This window comes from Crotalus tigris, unplaced genomic scaffold, assembly GCF_016545835.1.
Source record: "Crotalus tigris isolate CLP2741 ecotype Arizona unplaced genomic scaffold, ASM1654583v1 scf7180000024437.13266115, whole genome shotgun sequence".
NCBI lineage: Eukaryota > Metazoa > Chordata > Lepidosauria > Squamata > Viperidae > Crotalus > Crotalus tigris.
Genome location: NW_024100606.1, coordinates 12,862,958 through 12,883,002, shown reverse-complemented (window position 1 = coordinate 12,883,002; position 20,045 = coordinate 12,862,958). Strand labels below are relative to the sequence as shown.

Below are 20,045 nucleotides of genomic sequence, written 5' to 3'. Positions count from 1 at the left end.
TCAGGATTGAATGCAGACTCAATAAACATTTTCAAAGTTATTGTTCTGAAAGTTTCTAATAGCTTAGAAGTCATTGATTAATGCTGCTTGTTCAGTGAACATTCAAAGTTATGACAGTGCTGAACAAGTGGCGGTTACAACCAGTTCAGGAAGTTCCAGCTGCCCTAGCACACCCATGCTCATGTGATCGCCATTTGGGTGCTTGACAATTGGCTTGAACTTACAATGGTTGCAGAACCCATTGTCAGATGATTATGATTTGCATCCAGAACACATGTGGCTGATTTCACACCCTCTCCTTGTTCTGAAAGATTCCAAAGAGCTGGTCTGCTGACTTGTTCTTAATTCTCTGCTGCTGTCCACTTTTGCAGAGAGGTTTTTGTTTCCCTAGTCTTCTCCCGAAAACCCATTTTTATATTTACTTCCTATTCATTCAGTATCCATTCATTTTTCACTTTTTCTCTCCTTGTTTTAACACATATATTTTTTTAGTACTGCACTCATATCTTCTAGCAGAATAATTGTTTCCTCTGAATTAGATTTATCAAAGCATTACCATTTTTTCTAAAACTCATCTTTAGTTCTTACATTATCACCATTTGCTGACTATAAATGGTTACTAATCCACTGATACATGGATTCTTTCTTTCATGTTTTCAAACTTTAATTTTATTCTTTCATTCATAATTAAACCAGTACCTTTATATCCTGGCATATGCATGTCCATCAAAACCATTCCACAAGATGAGGCTTCCTTCAATTGGATCTATTACATTCTTTTTCTTTATTCTGCAGACATGCGACATTTCTATGTTAATTTTATTTTATTTGTTATCTGGTTTATCATTTATTTTTCTGACATGGTCAATCAAGGTTTTTACATTGTTTAGTAATATAGGTAATGTAATATTTTTAAGAATTAAAATGTAAAGAAAAGGCATGTCAGCAATTAAAATACTTACAATACTTAAATATATTTGACTAAAAAGCCAGATCATTTGAATCTGATCTGTAGAGCTGGACACACATGCACATACCTAGAAAACCATGCTTATTATTAAAATTTTGTTTCTACAGGTACTGCAATGGCTGCTGGAGTCTTATTGCAAAATGAGGCACCTTATTGTTCTCTGATAACAAGCAGCACAACCATGAATACAGGTAATTATTTTTTTAGTATATGACATTTAGCAGATAGGACCAGTAGTGAATAATAATAGGGATGGGTATTGAATATACCTAAACTCTGAATGCAGAACTGAACCAGCTTGTTTTAAGTTGATTTTATAGTTCCATCAGTTGAAATAGGATCCAGGTAAAGAACCAAATCAAAAAATGAACAGATGTTATGAATAAATTGTCATTACTAATCCCAGGTTCCCTGCAAAAAATTGCTATAACCTTTCACCTTTGTTCAAGGACTCAAGAGAGGAAGATAAAGGAGTCTATAGTGAAATTATTATTTCTAGGCCATATAACAGCTTAGGTAATAACAACTCCTGTCATTTTTTTACCTTCATTATTCAGTTTTCTATGAAGGAAGGTATTGCAAATCATAATTTCTATTTTTCCTCTTCCTGAAGAAAAATATTCCTTGCAAGATGAATTGGAAGCCAGGACGTAACTGTTTCATCCTATGTAGGCGGCCAGTGTTCATGTCGGATAAAGCCCAGATTACTATCTCTCTGCTTTGTCCTGCAGGGATAAAATTATGTAGAACAACACAGGGAGCCAGGTCTCACTAATGTGTCCCACATGGAACTGGTTAAACTACCTCATGTCTTCCTCCGTTGAGTAAAACCCAGGACAACTGAAGGACCACAACTCTTGCAGATGGTCCGACCTTAACAGTGGAAATGGAGTAGGAAATGGCCATAATTTTACATCTTTCTTACCCAATTTGAATGTTTTTGCTTGTATTAATACCATATAGAGCAGAGCAGGCTTGCGTAACTTAGAGAAGTGAAAGGGCCACAATAAATTAAAAATAATTGTGGGCCACAAAGGAATAGTTTGCATGCCAATCAACTTTTTGGCAAATATCTCATGTGCATATCTTTCACTTCTGCTGATATTACCTCCCAATTATACTACCGTATTTTCCGGTGTATAAGATGACCCGCCATATAAGACAACCCCCGACTTCAGAGACGATTTGCATGGTTAGAAAGTCGTCTTATACGCCGGAAATTACCATATTTTCCGGCGTATAAGACGACCCGGCGTATAAGACGACCCCTGACTTCGGAGACGATTTACATGGTTTAGAAAGTCGTCTTATACGCCGGAAAATATGGTATATTCTGTCCAATTTACTTCATCAGTCTGTATTCTGAGTATTAAAAAGTTATTTGTGTTGTATGTGAGAAATCAAAATTTTTCTTCATTTATTGCAACACAAATGTTTATCTTACTTGGATACTTAAAAACCATTTTACTGTGGATTTTTAACAACAACAACAAAAAAGCAATGTGATAATATCACAGTTTTCCTAATAAATTTCTTAGCTATTTAACTTGTTTTTTGCTTCATATATTTTCAGTCTTAATATCAGGTTGGAAAATGGGCAACTGCGTCAGAAGGAATAGTGAAATAATAATTCTATGTATTAAAAGGTTAATACTGACAGAAGAGGAGAACAAATATTCATTGTTACAATTTGTAATTCTGATGCCAAATTTATCTCTTTGGCAGAAGCTTTTAAGATCATTAAAAGATTTTTAAAAGTAATATCTCTTTGTGTTCATACAGATTTCCTATGACAGCTAAAATTAAATTGGAGAACTAAAGATAATCTGTGCTTATGCGTGTTCTCTTGTCTCACGTTTTAACAAAATAATCATGATTTTAACATTCATTTAAACCAAAATTGTTTCTTTGTTAGTCCAAATATAGTAGCAATTTGAGGTTTATCATTTATTTCATGCAATAATTCTTTCTTTGCATAATCAAGAATGTTAAATTGAACATTCTTGTTTATGCAAAGAAAGGATGTATTGCATGAACATATTCAGTAGATATCCAGGAAGATTACATCTAAATGCAACTTGTCTCATAAAAATTAATAAATTATTCTGCTTGTTTAGGTTTATTGCTTCATATTCTTTGCAGAAAATGGCCAGTAATTGCCATCTCATTAAAATTATTACCTAATTCCCACATGGTAGCATTGTGGAATGTTATTGTATGCATGAAAACAACACTCTTTATTTTTGGTTATGGTTTAAATTAATAGGTTTGATGCATAATATGAATAACATATTTTTATCTGCTAAAAGTCATATTGTATTCATTACAAATTATTAAATGAAACAAAATCAATGGGAGTGAAGATGGTGAATTTCTAAGTGATATTAATAACAAAGTCATATGGCACTATACAAATTGCATGGTGTTGTCATAGACTCAAAAGGGCTACAAGTTTTATGACTTAGCTGATACTGTTTAACATAAACTAAGAGGTTCTGTAGCTTTTGGTATGCATTAGCTGTGGTACAAATGTCTTCATTTTATGCCATATAAACATTATATTAATATTTGATCCAAGACATTTTTTGTCTAATGTAAAAACTCCAAATGGTATCTGTCATAGAATTCTTTATTGGCCAAGTGTGGTTGGACACATAAGGAATTTGTTTCCGGTGCATAAGCTCTCACTGTACATACAAGTAATAGTGATAATCATGATCATATACAACATGAAAATACATTTGTCATAAATCATGAAATTCAGCACTTCATCATAAATCATGATGCAGCACTTAGTATAGTCATAGAGCTAAGCAAACAACATAAATCATACTAGGGTACAAAAAACAATATAAATTGTAGGATACAAGCAACAAAATTATAGTCATATAGTCAGATAAGGAGAGGTAATAGGAAAGATGAGGAGTATCATAGTAGTACAGCTTTACTAAGTATTTTGACAGTGTTGTAGGAATTAGTTGTTAAGCAGAATTGTTAAATGGTACCTGTCATGTTTAAATTGCAATCTGATTCAAGGCTAGTGTATTTTTTTAGAGGAATGGGAAAAAGTTAAGTGTTGTGTTACAGTATGATCTTCTAATCTACTTATGTTGTTCTTTAAGCATTACTGCCTGTGATATTTATGTTTTCTGTAAATTGTGTTTTCATACAATTTGGAATCACTTAACAACAGAGTCCCTATAAATTAAGAGCAGACCAAAATCATCCTTTGCCTGCCCAGAGTCTTCTATTGTATTTTATAGTTTTCTATGGAACGTCCTTTTAAGGTGCACTCTGTAGTTAGAACAACTCTACAGTATATTTTTATTGATTTTGCCACTGAATATTTAAATGACTGCTGAAACCCAAAAAGGGATTTTGTTACATTTTCTTTTTACTTTTTTTTTAGAAATAAAGTTTGATTCTATTTATACCTTGAGGGATTCATTTGTCTTCTAAAGGAATAGGCTAATTTCCTTTGCCATATGTTTCAGTGACTAAGGCTAGGAGGCAGTGCTATAGAATTTATTTCTCCTTTTTTTCATTTTGACTTCATTTTTGTATAGGTGCTATATGATTTCTGGGGGGAGGATGACAGGTAAAAGCACCTGTCCGCCCACCCAGAAATAGATAGTGGAGGTAAGAACTACCAAACCACTTCATTAAGCCAGGAGGCAGAAATAGAGCATGCAGAACCCAAGGACTCCTGCAAGGGGAGCTTTGACATTTTTACCCTATGGGTTCAACCCAATTCTGCCACTACAATTGTGAATAATGCTATGATTCTAATACAGCGGTTCCATAATGCCTATTCAACATGGGCATTTGTGAGTTAACGCCACAAAGATTCTGAACCTTTAAAATCCTTGTCTATAAAGGCTAAAGGAAGAACTTTCTATCCCTTAATACTTTGTACCTAAATGCATTAAATCTGCTTACTGAGTAGGTTCATTGCAGTTGGTAGGTGGGGCAGATATGATATCTGATAGACCTAAAGTCTTACTTATCTAGTTTGTTATTTTAAAAATGTTGAAATGTTGTGTATGGATGACCTTGTAAAGACTGAATTTCAGAATATCCATGCTGGTCCATAACAGTTTCCTCCACATTGGTATTCTGACAGGAGCACATTATCTAGCATACTGTTTAACCTATGGATCAGATTTTAGATAAAGAAAAAACAAATCAACACTCAATTTCTGGCTGATAGTGTTACTATATTTCTAGAAATAACTGGGATATAGTTTAACATTTTAAAATTTGGCTAGTATGTAATGTTTGTCATTGAATTATATTTAAAAACATTAGCTTCTTCAGAAGAATGGCAGTAATTTTTAAAGATCATAGACAGCAATTGAAGTGAAATCATAGAACAAACTTTTCTCCTTCCCAAATTGTGTCACCAGCTCATTTTGTAAGCAAAGCAATGATCACTCATTTTGCTTTTAGCACTTGCATTAAAGAGTTTACAAAGACAGAGTAAGGTTTGAGAGACTATCCAGTCAATCATTCACATACATTTAATCAGCAGCAAGAAAGGTCCTTGTACAAAAGCAATATTTCTGCTGTCTTATGAGATATGTAACAGAATAAATGATTGCTGGTTGATGGAGCAGAACCAAACTAAACAAAGTAGTTCTGTCAATATCCGGAAGCACTTATTACCAAATAGAATTCCTACCACCATGCAATAAGATATAAAACTAAAACAACTGTTTAAAATTATACACTTCATGGAATAATAGTTCTGTTATAAATGTTTCTGCTTTTCATTTTACAATCGTATCTAAGTTTCTTTTGCCTTTTTTATATCTTTATTAACTTGAGATTGCTCGAAGGATGCAAAGTTCTAAAGGTCTTCTGAAGAATTAGCTATACTTTGTGATGCTAGATTCAGTTCTTCAAATTCCAGCATTCATTTCTGTTCATAGGAAACAATTTCAGAATTCCTGGACCATTTCAGAATTACCTGCTTTGAGTAATTCTAATCTTCATCAGTAGTGGAACTATTCATTCTGCAGAAGAAAAAAAAAATCAATGTATATAAGAATTTAGTTGCCAAAAGGCGTAGCTGCCATCAGTGAGTTCATTGTTAGTTTCTATGGAGACAGCAGCCAATGCTGAATGGCTGTTAGATCTTACAGAAAGATGCGTGTCTCTGTATAAGTTCAGTACGGAGCAAGTAAGCTTTGTCATTCAGCTTCACCCTTTAGCCGCAAGTAGTGGGTGACCATGCAAGGATCACCCAGGAGGCGCTTAGCAGTGAATATTTTTAGCAAGTTTTTTCAGGGCCGGAGACATTCTTCTTCTGATCCTTTTCTCCGAGTGCTTCAGCGGCGACGGAGCTCAGTTGTAGAGGTCCTCTCGACTTCTACCCACAGGGTTATGGTGGCCATTTCCTCTGTAAGCCCCGAAGAACTAAATGCTGCTTTCCATGAAAGAAAAAGTAAAGTATCAGCATTTTTATCATTTTATATTCATTCTGATCTTCTTTTATAACTAAGCATTTTAAGTTGATCGCATCACTTAATTAATAAAATAGTACTGTGTCACTTTTATGCTCATGGCTTTTATGAGTTTGTTTATAATACGAACAAAGATGACAGCTGTTGTTAAATGTTTCTAGATAATGACATGATCCTGTATTAAGGAAATACTACAGATGCAAACATCAAGAAGGAAAACATTCTTTGCAAATGTTTTTTTGGATTTTGCTTACATTTTTGTCTTTTTATCTTTGTTTTTTCAGAACTGATCTTTGTTGGAAAGTTTTATTTTCTCTTGCCATTCTGTTATAGGAAGATCTAGACGTCCAACTGCAAAATATACGAAAGTTGGAGAACGCCTTCGTCATGTTATTCCCAGTCATATGCAGTGTTCCATGGCATGTGGTGGCCGTGCTTGCAAATATGAAAATCCAGCTCGGTGGAGTGAACAAGAACAGGCTATTAAAGGATTATATTCCTCCTGGTAATATACAGCATTAATTTATGATACATTTCCAAAAATGTTACTTTTAAATACCTTATGAAGCAGTTTGTAACTGTTGAATAATTTCCAAATAAATATGCTTAGTATTAAATTATACATTCAGTGAAAGAAAGCAGTTTGATACAGATTTAAGTGTTTCAGAAATGCTGGACAGCTTATATATAACGTCTGTGTCCGTGAGCTTATTGCTTGAAATATTTATATGCTAAAACTGTTGGTTGGATTCAAACAAAAGTCAGTTGTTTTCATCTAAGCATTAATCATACTGACTGCATTCTACTGGTGACAATAGAAACTAAATTCAACGTAATATGTTTATAGCTGAAACATGGATTTTATTATGGATACCTTTATTACAGACTTAAATGTAACTCAGATTCAAATGTATTGATTATGTAATTGAACTGAAATGTTAAATTAAAAAAACCCAGCTGAATATAATGAAAGTATTGTCAAGATGTGTGGGATCATTTTATAAAGATTTTAAAAAGATCACTGAAGAAAAAAAATGTTTTATACATAAATAAAAAACTAAAGTGGTGTTAGCTCCGTTTTTTTTTATTGAAAATTTTTTAAAAGTTTTACAAAAAACAAAAAAACAACAACAAAAAATAAAACAACCCTCCCCCAAACCCTCCCAAACCACCCCCCTCCATCCCCCCCCCCCGAGCTTCCCAGAGCTGAATATAGGCTTAATTAAAATTTTAAAAATTCTAAAAAAAAATTAATCAACTTATAAGGTAATTAACAATAATATATATATAACAATAAAAACATAAGCATTAAAAAAATACTTAGAAAAAAAAGGAAAAAAAAGAAATAAAGGAAAAGAAAAGAAAGAAAGAATACAATCTATAAAATATCAAATTTAAATACAAGTTATGAAAAAGCTAAATGGAGCTCCGTTTTTATTATCATCATATCTTGACATCTTATTAGCATTCTGTTCTGTAAGTATTTTATTAAACACAGATGAAAAGCATTTCACGGTTTGAAAGCACAGCATATAAAATGTTATGATTAATTTGCTAAAACAACTAAACATGAGAGATGGCTGAGACACACTTTTATTTCTATTTTTTCATGTCTTCTTCCCTCATCTCTTCAGGATAACAGATAACATACTGGCTATGTCTCGACCCTCCACAGATCTTATTGGGAAATATAATATTATTGAACAGTTCCAAAGGTAAAAGAAATTGGTAACAAATTACTAAAGTTCTTATGAGACTGCATTGGCTCAGATCATTTATACTGTAGCAATTTATTCTGAAGTAAGAAAGAACATGGGATGCGGGTGGAAAAGACTCTGAAAAGATGCATCATTCAGTAATGCATCATCTTTTTCTTTGCCTAAGATGTGACATAAAAACAGTAATTAACCTTCAGCGTCCCGGGGAACATGCTAGCTGTGGGAATCCACTGGAACAAGAGAGTGGTTTCACCTATCTTCCTGAAGCCTTCATGGAGGCGGGAAGTAAGTTTGCTCCTGCTGCTGCAGTTCCTGGTTAATTATAAAGTGTGTGCTTGCTTGCAGGCTGTTTCTGCCACCTACTTCTAAGGGTAAAAGCAGCGAGTTGAGGAATGTATATCGACAAAAAAATAACATAGAACTAATGAGAATGTAGAAAAACAGGGGGCGGGTATAATAAATGACTAAGGCATCCATGGAACTGACAGCTAAATTATGAAAGTTGCACCTGACAATATCTTTAACAGTATTAGCAATTATTCACAAAATAGTAAATACCTTCACAGGACAATAGGCATATATTCACTGGCAGTAATTGTGTGTGTGTGTATATGTATGTGTGTTTGTGTGTTACAGATACATACATATCTACTTAATTAGCTTCTCTTTCACAAGAAGAGTTTTCCACACTGTCCAAATAAATAGCTGTGTTTGACTATTTCAAAAAGGATGTAATTAATTTAAGAATACTGAGTGTGTATTTCTACATACTATCTGGGTGCATGTACACACATACACAGAAACTAATGCATTCCCCCTTCATTGTAGGTTTTATAAGCCAGTTTCTAAAGGAAACATCCTGCTGAATTTGGACTGTAAGATTGGAAAATTAAAATAATAAAAAAATTTCCACAACGCTGGAAGAGCTTTCATTCTCTTCTCCTGCATATCTTAAGAATGTCATTAGGATACATTGTGAGTGCAGTCTTTGGTCTTCTATTTATAATATTCTAAATATTTTTTCTAGTTTATTTTTATAACTTTGGATGGAAGGACTATGGTGTAGCTTCTCTCACTACTATCCTCGATATGGTCAAAGTGATGACCTTTGCCTTACAGGAAGGGCGAGTAGCTATTCATTGTCATGCGGGACTTGGCAGAACAGGTACAAATATTCAACTACTAGTTTAATTAAAATGTATTTTTCTATAATTCAGTATTGAACTTTATGCATTGTACATTATGCATTGCAAAGCCTGCATGAAATACAGATAGCCCTTGACTTACAACTATTTGTTTAGTAACAGTTCAAAGTTATGATGGCACTGAAAAAAGTGGCTTATGATCATTTTTCACTCACACATGGTCATGTGATCAAAATTTGGATGCTTGGCAACTGGCATGTGCTTGTGACCATTACAGTGTCCCGGGGTCATGTGGCCATCTTTGGTGACCTTCTGACAAACAAATGGGGAAACAGATTCACTTCACAACCATGTTATAACTTAACAATTGCAGTGATTCATTTAACAACTATGACAAGAAAGTTTGTAAAATGGGCAAAACTCACTTAACTATCTTGTTTAGCCATGGAAACTTTGGGTTCAATTGTAGTCATAGATCAAGGATTACCTGTATTTGCTTGCTGGCATTTTATGGAATTTTTCTTGGAAAGTGGCCCATGCCTCTAAACTGCTTCTTGAGTTCAAAGAAGAAATTGAGAATTAATCATGAGAGCATCTATAAAGATTTAAGAGAAATCCTAGTTTTCAACTGTATTTCAGTTGTCATTATTTCAAAAGAAAATAGAACTTTGGAGTAGAAATTTAGTTATTTCAAAAATATTATTTGAAGGAATAGGAATTCTTTAATGCCCTTAAATAGAAATGCAAATTATGAATGCTTTCTCTCTCTGTCTGCATACCTACCATTTGGAAATAGTTGTTTGGTTATTTATTTTTAAGAATTTCTCATCTCCACTTCTAAAGCAGAAAAAATATTTGTAGGAAAGTTTAATACGGTCTTCTTTGACCTTATTTCCTCACGAAATACAACTCTATGCATCAAAATGCTTTTCTCATCTGTGATCTCTGATTTTGCGTGCCATTTATTCATAAAACTGGCTGGCTCAATGAACTTTCAGTGTGTAATGTTTGTTTATATAATGTTCATGTTTATTTTTTAAAATATTTACAGTATAAACATACACGCATACACACACATATGTAGAGAGAGAGTATGTAATCTAAGTCTTAACACTTGGTGGGAATTTATACAACAGATAACAGACTGCTGTGATGTAAAGAGCATGCATGTGTTGTTTTCTGAGTTTATCATTTTAGACTTTACCTGAACTTGGAGATTGATCTATTTTTATGTTTCGCTTTCCAGGTGTCTTAATAGCTTCTTACTTGGTTTTTGCAACACGAATGACTGCAGACCAAGCAATCCTTTTTGTAAGAGCAAAAAGGCCTAATTCTATTCAGACTAGAGGACAGTTGTTGTGCGTAAGGGAGTTTTCACAGTTCTTAATTCCACTCAGAAATGTTTTTGCAACCTGTGAGCCTAAAGCACATGCAGTAACTCTTTCCCAGTACTTGATCAGGCAGCGGCACTTGCTGCATGGATACGAAAGCAGACATCTCAAGCATGTGCCAAAACTTATTCATCTTGTTTGCAAATTGCTCTTAGATTTGGTTGAAAACCGGCAGGTGATAGAGGAAGCATTAATAGATATGCCAGACCTGTCAGCTGAAATTGAGGAGACAGTTTCTCAATTAGCTTCTACGGAGCTTGATAAGGAGTTAACAAGACAAGACAGTAGTACTTCAGAGCCATTCTCTCTCTCAGGATCAAATCCTTTTCATCCCAGGGAACATGAATTTGGTCCTCTTTGCAAAACAAGGGCCACCGATTACTTTTTGTCTCTTAGCCGTTCCAAAAGGCGCCTTAGCTATAGTGAATCAGATTTAAGAAAAGCTGCATTTATCGCTGAGCAAGGAGAAACACTATGGTCCATGCCTTTACAAGTGCCACCCTGTAACAAATCTAACCCGCCAAGCAAGGTGGACCACTGTGAGCCTCTTCACGTTGAGCTAAACCAAGAAGTCTTAATTCGTAATACATTTACTTTCTCAGCTCAGGGAAAATTTAATCCAGGAAAAAATGAAGACGATTCTTCTGCCTGCCATAGAGCTAGACGTACAAAAAGAATACTGCGTAGTAAAACCTTTTCTTCAGGCCTTGCATATCATGGGAAAGAAAAAAAGGAGGAGGAGGAGGAGGAAGAAGAAGATGAGGAGTTAAAAGCATTGAACTATAGTTTTGTGAAAAAGGATATTTATGGTAGAAAAATATCATCTGAAGATTCAGACTCTTCTAAAGCAGAAAATGAGATCTATGATATCAGAGAACTTTCGGAAACAATCCCCCATATCATTGTGCAATCAGAATTAACTCAAGAAGCACGAAGAATTTTGGCAGCCAAAGCTCTGGCAGGTCTAAATGAATTTATGGAAGCAGAAGAAATGAAGTCTAAAGTAGAAATGTGGCAGGTATTTCATTTTGTAATATTTTTATCTGTCAGAGATGTGTACATTAGGTAAACATGGAAAGAACGTCCCTGGTTAGGAGCAGTTGAGGTCTTCTATTTCCTAAGCTTCAGTGATGAGTAAACAACCACCCATGTTGTTTTCCTTTTGAATAGGAACTAGGGAGTGCAGCCTAAAATTAAAACAGATATGAAGGAACCAAATATTCTGTACATTCCCCCCCCCCAACTTTTTGTAATGAATACAGTGTAAATTAATTTTCCTTAAATGTTATTGTTGGGACAATGTATTTATATGGGAACAAATATTTTGAATTGCCCTTCTTTCTTTCCTGATTATCTTGCGCAGAAGCCTGGAGGATGGAGAGATTAGGATATAGACTTTACATTAGAGCATGCACAATTTTGTGGGGAATGTTCTTTGGTAGAACTTGTGGCTTTAAATGCCCTTGGCTCTTTCAAAGTCAGGGAGGGACACTGTGCATCTTGAAGAACTCCCACCGATATTTTTGCTGTCTAAAGAAAACAAAAGGAAACTTTCTTTGGCTTGGAGTAATTTACTTTCCTGGGGAAGCATTTGCTACATGAAACTAAGACGTTTGCTCTACATTAAGAAAGAGTTAAGCATTCTGTGCCCATTGATTCTCTAACAGAAAACAGAAACTGCCTCTTTCTTTAGTCTCATTTTCTTGGCACACAGACTGGGAATACATAAGTCACACTTCAGGTGTTGGCTTATGATCTTAATCACCCGAAGGAAGGTAAGGCTCCTGCCATTGTCAGTAAACTAGAGATTGTCTGAAGAGAGAAATCTGTGATATGTAGGGTTTCTAAAGATTAGAACAAACGTGGAGAACAATTAGGCATACAACAGGTTGTTGTCTTCAGAATGCCCTCTTTCAGGCGTATAAATGTCTGAATAGTGACAGAGACTGAGCAGGCGAAGGACTAGTCAACATTACCCTACAATCTTCTTTGACATAGTTATGATGTTATAGAACAGGGGTGTCAAACTCGCAACATCACGTGGTGTGTTGCGACGTGTTGCGATTTTTTTTCCATTGCCGGCAATGGGGTGGGCGCGGTTTCGGCATGATGCATCCAGCCCATGGGCTGGCAATTTGACACCCCTGTTATAGAAGAAAGGATTTCCTGTGGTTGTTTTTGCCAAGAGATAAGGCAGACCTGTCTTAAAATCATGAATGTAAATGCAATTAATAGAAAATATATTTAAATAGCTTTTTTTTCTTTTTGTTAGAAAGAGCTGAATAATCAGAATGGGGCCTGGGATAAAATATGTACTGAGAGAGATCCTTTTATTCTCAGTAATTTGATGTGGTCCTGGATAGAGCAACTTAAAGAACCTCTTCTAACCAAAGCTGATGTGGATGTGTTAGCAAAAAATAACACAGATTTTCAAGAAGCATTCAAACTACTAGAAAAGGTAAATAATATATGTATCTGTTCAGATTTTTTTGGTCAGCAACAGTTTCAGATTCTTGCTGCTCTTGTGAGAGCAATGAAAGCAGCTGTGCCATCCTGACTTATGCCATTAATCTGGAAGCTCTTCTTTTGCGCATGTGAGAAGCATTGTGCCTTTAAAACAGTGGCAGGTTTGCATCATGATGTTATGATGCTGCTTTTGTCAGACCAACTCTCTTTGCCTCCCCAGATGAAGTGCCTTTGATATTTTCCCTGCTTCTCTACTGTAAGTGAAAAATGAGTGATTTATTCATATATTTGTGTATGTTTATCAGCCTGACATTCTGGGGCAGAAATGAGTTGCATCGAATAAAAGTACAATATATACTTGCTTTAGCTAATATTTAAAATCATTTGAAATATAGCGGCAATTGAATATCCTGTTGCAGAATGAATGGGAAGCAATTTATTCTGCTGATTAAATTTTTAATATATCTACAGTGAGGTCTTCTGTTTTAGATAACTGGTATTTGCTTCTATCTTTCTCATTATATTAGTGACACCCCTGGTTATCATTCTTTGTCATATATTTTTTCAAATATAGTTTTGACATCTCTTTCAAGGCATTTTTATGCAGAAAAATTACAATAGACTTGTTCTTAATTTTGTATGAATGATGAATGAGCATTTATATTTATTTCTTTGACTTAATGTTTTCTCTGACCTTTATTTCTTGATAGAATTCCTTCTTCTCTTTTAGTAGTATATAATGATAGATTGAGAGCTAGTTGGTCTAGTGGTTATGGCCTTGGAGTAGGAATGGGGAAATCTAAATTAAATCCTGGTTTATGCACAGAAGCCAGCAATATAACTTTAGGCCTGTCTTCCTCTGTCAGCTCCAGGAAGAAGACATGGCATTTACCACTTACAAAATGTTGCCTAGAAAACTTCATAGACTTTCCATCTGATTGCCAGGAGTCAAGTCTGATTTGAAGGCAAAAGCAGAGGGTGGAGGAGGGCATGGAAGCAATCTAGACAATCTTGGACCAATCGGAATCTCTTTCTAAGATAGATAGATAGATAGATAGATTAACTAGTTACATAGATATGAATATAGGTAGTACTCATTTAGTGATTGTCTTGTATTCACAAAGGTGATTAAAAAAATAATTTTACAACCTTCACAGGAAAAGATAATTGAAGTAAGATCATAGGCATAGGCATAATTTCACTTAGAGATTTAATGACCAAATTGCTGGTCCCAAGTATTGTTGCTAAAGGTCTACCTGTATGGGACATATTTGGAGAAATTACTGCATATTCTAGATTTATTTTGTTTGTACTGTTAGCTAAAATTGTCCAGGAGGTGTGGGCTGGAAGAGGGAAACAATTCTTGTCCAATTTATTAGGTTGCAATACTATTGGAGTAGTTTTTGAAGAAATGTTACTTTTTGTTTATTACAAGATTTTTATGTGATAAGATATATTTTTAGACATTGAGGGATTGCCCACTTAACAGTGATTTTCAACAGAAGTCCTTTGGAGAAGGCTCAAAATAACAGTAACATGTAAAAGAGTGCCTCTTCTTATATGCTGCTAAATGGTTGCTTTCTCTTCCTTCAGCAAAGGAGTTAAAAATGTCTTTAAATGTTCCTTTTAAGCTGCTAGTAATATTTGATTATTTTACTGATTTTAAATCGTACTATCTTGATGATATTTGTGGAAAGGAGTTACGTACATTTTAACAAATATTAAGCAAAGACATTTCCTCTTAGTTTCAGTTCAATATCAGGTATACTTGAATGAACAGAATTAGGTTCTCCAGACTTACTAACTTTTTGTGAATGGAAGGGCCCCTGTGAATCAAGATGAGGGGGAAGAGGTGATGATATAATGATGATGATGATGATGATGATGATGATGATGATGATGATGAAGTTGGAATGGACCTTGAAGGTTATCTAGTCCAACCCCCTGCTCAGGCAGGAAACCCTATACCAGTGGTTCTCAACCTGTGGGTCGGGACCCCATTTGGGGTCGAACGACCATTTCACGGGGGTCGCCAAACAAGGCTGTCCGCCATTTTTTCCCCTTTTCTTTGGCCACGCCCCTGGCACCCGGTGATGTATAAGTGGTTGGGGGTCACCACAACATGGGGAACTGTATTATGGGGTCGCGGCATTAGAAAGGTTGAGAACCACTGCCCTATACCATTTTGGACAAATGGCTGTCCAGTCTCTTCTTAAAAACTTCCAGTATTGGAGCATTCACCGCTTCTGGAGGCAGGTTGTTCCACTGGTTAATTGTTCTAACTGTCAGGAAGTTTCTCCTTAGTTTTAGGTTGCTTCTCTCCTTGGTTAGTTTTCATCTTTCTTCCCTGTTTGTCGACTCTCTTCCCGCACAGTTTCAAATGGTGATTGGAGTTAGGAGTTTTCCCCTTGCATCTTTCATCCAATGATAGCTGTAAATCACAGCTTGCATCCAAAGGGTCACCTCCAAAGGGCTTACCTCTTGCTTAACTTGGGTTGAATTTTGTCCTGTTTGTTTTCAGAGTTGGTCTCTAATAATACCTAATAGTTTGATTTATGCTTCCTCAGGGAAAATATCACACCATACTGTGTATCTTAAACTGCGTGGTGAATTTGCAGACAATACCAACAGATGTGGAAGGGCTGCTTCTTAATCGTGCCATTAAAGCATTCACAAAGGCAAGTAGCGTATGACTGTGGCCTTTTGTTATAAATACATCAGCGGCTGCTGATCAGCCTACAGTACTAATCATAATCCTGATAATAAAGTATTCAAACAGGTATTCCTTGCCAGGAGCTTGAATTGTCCCCTTCTAATGAGACCAATTTATAAATGGTTCCTCGTCGATTTAAGTCCATGGAATAATTGAATATGCAGCTTTCTATGGAGTTTGCCTTATAGCTTATTAATTTTAGCAATTTATGTAAAAGTTTGAGTAATGGAGGTATTGGAACTTGGATCATTTTCAGTCTGAGGGCAGGGTTATGAGAAGAGGAAAAAGAAGTATGATTTTAGTCTTCCACATTGTGGGCATTGCCTTAATATCTGAAACATTTGTAATCCGTGTACAAGGCACAGATAAACATTTCTGGACACGTTGCATCTAGGCTCTTGCATTTACCTCAACAAAACGTATCAGTGACTACAGTTCAACACAATCCTGTACATCCATTCTTTCTAATACTCTGGATTGTCAGTTTAATTTTTTTCCTTTTTTTTTTTGTATGTTGTCCATTGGGTTTGTGTCTGTGTTAACAATATGTTGAATTTTGTTTGCAAAGTTATTTTTGCAAACAATTTTCCTGCATTTTTGTAAATTTCTATATATTTATTTTAAATATTTCCTTCTGTAATTTTGAGGCAGATTTTCATACACACGGCAAACTGCCCTGCGATATTTGGAGAAGTGCAGATATTGGAAGATTAAATTTCAGTTTGGGTAGTGATTCAAAAATCCAAGCAAAACATAACTTCACTTCTATTTCATGCATATGTACCTAACAATCTCTCTCACGTCTATAGACATGATTATTTGGAGAGAAGAGAGATGGCCCTCTGTTTTCTGTCAGTAAACCTGGGGCTGGGATAAAGCTTGAAGAGACAGCTTGGTGTAGTGGTTAAGGTGCTGGCCCTAGAACTCAGGAAACTGTGAGTCCTAGTCCCACTTTATACACAAAAATCATATGGATGACCTCGGGCCAGTCCATCTCTCTCGGCTCAATCTATCTCACAGGGCTGTTGTTGAAGGAAAAATAGGAGGAATAATGAGTATTTGGTATGTTCATTCCGTCAAGTATTTATAAACTAATAAAGGCAACATTCAGATAAATAAATAATACAATAAAAAGTTTCATTTTCCTCAGTGGCACTAAGTTGTTTGTATGGAATCCAAAGTTTCAGTGAAAGAATTTATATTATCTCACTCTAGCACATCCAGGATGTCTTTCCACACTTGGAATCTAAAGAAAGAATAGCACTGGAAGGAAATTCATATCTGTACTTTAGTCATTATTACTGTTTATTTTGATATGACACAGATTTTTTTTCACTATTTTTTCACATATGACAAGAGTCAGAATACATTTATTAAAAATGTACAAAATTATACTACACACACATTTTCCCTAGTTGTAAGAAAAAAATAAAGTGCATATATGTCTCATTAACATTTGCTTTGATAAAGCATAGAATAACTGAAAGAAAAAAGTAGCTTACTAGAACTTTGAATAATTCAGAAAAATGTTTTACATAGGCCCTCATTATTCTGTTCTCTTATAGCAATTGTGAAGTATTATATTTGAAACATTATAAATTAAAAGTATATTATCTGAGTGTATCAGACAAATCAGAGTTCCCCAACCTTTTTGGTTTTGAGGATTGGGAATGGGAGGGGAATGCTTTTGTGAGCATGGCAGGCAAGCATCTGCACTCAGCTCCATTTGTGTGAGCGGCAGGCCCAGTTCAAAAAGCTCAAGGCCCTGAAGTGGGCATGGCCCGGAGTTGGAGATCTCTGAGATAAATGATTGAGTCTTTGATTTCATTGAATCCTTTACACTTTATATTATTCTACTGGGATAAATCCTGATATTAGAGGTTGTAGAGAGTATTTGTAGATTTAGGCAGAGATTTGTCCTCTGAGCTTGCTGCTTGGCTCCCGGACATTTCGTTACCAAACTAGGTAACATCTTTAGCGGGTTTGGGGCTGAAATGTCTTGTTTGTTTATATAGGTCCTGGATGATTAGTTGGTCTTGTGATTAACAAGACTGATTGAATCACAAGACAGTATATAAGCAGAAGACTTATATAAGCAGAAAGACACTTCACCCAAAACCCCGCTGAAGATGTTACCTAGTTGGAGCCAAACAGCAAGCTCAGAGGACAAACCTCTGCCTAAAACTCTGATGTTTCTTATGTTTTGTAAGATAACTTTAAATTTGTTTTCAGCAGATGAACTATGATTCTGAAGGTGCATCAGATGTTTACAGCATTTTAAAGAATGTTTTCAAACAGATACTCGAACACCAAAGACAATATACCAGTGAAGAAACGGAACAGCTTTTATAATGTTTACATTTCTATGCTACAGTTCTTTGTAGTGCTGAGAAATTACTTTTCTTTTGTATCCCTTGTTTTGCATTAATTACATTTCTGTTAATATTGTTTATTCAATATCTGAAGGTGGTTTTCTTATGTATGCATATGCATTGTTATGTAATAACTTGCCATTTTTGTGATTGTAATGTGGCATTTTGGGTTTGAATATTACATTAAAATGCTATACAGTTTTCAGTGATAAGTTTATTAGTTGGATCAAGGAGAAAAATCCCTTTGTTCCATAGTGGATAAGGTGATCCTCATTGATTCCTCCTCTCCCGTATGTCACCAAGAATCTGTGCAGGAGGGTTAGGGACAGAAGAATAGAGGTCCCTAATCAATGGTGTTGGCAGCTGTTGTTAGATGAGGAATCAGCCTAGATTGCTTTTCCCCAACAGGGATGATCTCAGCAGCACTCTGTTAGGCTCTGATCCCATTGGCTCAATGAAATCTACATTTAACCTGCTATTGAATTGTTGCCATAATTCACTGCCATAATGTGCTAGTTTATTCAGTTAAATATTTGCGTATTAAAACTCTTAAACCTAAACGTTGTTTACATTAGTGGTATTATGTTTTATTTTGTGATTAGTAAACATTGACTGATATAAATGACCGTTGTACAACTATATGACTTTTCCTTGGTAGCCATAAAAGAATTGATTTTAATGCCAAAATAAATTTGTAGCAAAAAATCTAAACATAACTTAAAATATGAAGGTAGACAACTGCCAGCTTATAAATGGTTATGAGAAAGTTGAAACTTTATATTTTTAAAAATAAAATACTGCAAAAGTGAGATTTGTGTTATAGTAGCTTATTTTTTAAAAAAAAATGAATAAAGGAAATATTTACAGTGAAAAATGTTCCTGGCTGTTGATAAATCAGGATTTCTTTCCTTACTAGGATAATAGTCCTAGTATGAGTTGTTCTGGTGGTTATTGACATTCTTGATTTAGCTTTTCATTCTATTTTTATCTTAATCCAGATAACTATTTAAATGAGTTTAAATACATTCAAAAATATCTAATGTGTCACTTAGTTACTTTTACAGGATCAGTACAAAAAAAGACCTGAAGAGGATTTTATTTTGACCATGAGATTGATTTTCCAAAATAGAAGATCATTTGCTTTCTAAAAATGCTTGCCCAGTATTTTGCACAGCACTAATATAAAATATCCTGTCAGAAGCAGGATTGATAGCAAGATCCTTGAGAAAAAGATACGATGGGAAGCGTTCTGTGTAGATATCCCTTCAAGAAAGTCTTGGCTTCTGTCATTAGTAACTATTATTAATACAATTGTTGAGTTTAGAAATCTGAAAGGGACATGAAATTATTTTTGCCAATTAGAATGTAGAAGTGCCGCAGGCAACTACAAATAGTAGAAGATAAGCTTTCATTTTTCTTTGCCTTTCCCACAAATCTTGCTTCTGTTCTCAATAGGTCTCTTCCAACCCTTTCCCATTAGTAACACTGATACATAACAGTGCACCTCTAATGTGGAATCTCTGTCCATTGACTATTTAAAAAAAAATAATTTGATTTTAACAGTGAAAATGGGATAAAAATCATTTTTTAAAATAATCAGAGCTATTACAGGCTCTATAGTAGAGTAGCCATATTCACATCTGTTGTAGTAGTACTAGTAAGAGTTGTATGACATATATAAGAGATGTATCAGACCGATTATCCATCTATTCAGGCATTCTGTACTATTTGAAAATAACTAGATGTCTTCTGGATACTCTGAAACAGGAGAAGGTGGCAATAGCTCTTCTCCACTGTTAATCTAG

General features: G+C 34.9%; 1 protein-coding gene across 7 annotated transcripts in view; it reads left to right on the top strand.

The window, feature by feature from the left end:
• The window catches only part of PTPDC1 (protein tyrosine phosphatase domain containing 1), a 41,256-nt gene that overhangs the window by 17,827 nt on the left and 3,384 nt on the right, over positions 1–20,045 (top strand). For 3 of the 7 annotated variants that reach the window (XM_039331455.1, XM_039331454.1, XM_039331453.1), the window contains 9 exons: positions 1,078–1,161; positions 6,769–6,940; positions 8,070–8,150; positions 8,320–8,438; positions 9,181–9,318; positions 10,545–11,707; positions 12,962–13,147; positions 15,723–15,833; positions 18,101–19,049. In XM_039331455.1, coding sequence (XP_039187389.1) covers positions 1,086–1,161; positions 6,769–6,940; positions 8,070–8,150; positions 8,320–8,438; positions 9,181–9,318; positions 10,545–11,707; positions 12,962–13,147; positions 15,723–15,833; positions 18,101–18,220 — 2,166 coding nt within the window. In that variant the 5' untranslated portion in view covers positions 1,078–1,085 and the 3' untranslated portion in view covers positions 18,221–19,049. Of the gene's footprint in view, positions 1–1,077; positions 1,162–3,103; positions 6,417–6,768; positions 6,941–8,069; positions 8,151–8,319; positions 8,439–9,180; positions 9,319–10,544; positions 11,708–12,961; positions 13,148–15,722; positions 15,834–18,100; positions 19,050–20,045 lie in introns of those variants that run through there. The other 4 variants (XM_039331456.1, XM_039331451.1, XM_039331452.1 and 1 more) reach the window with 4 other exon arrangements.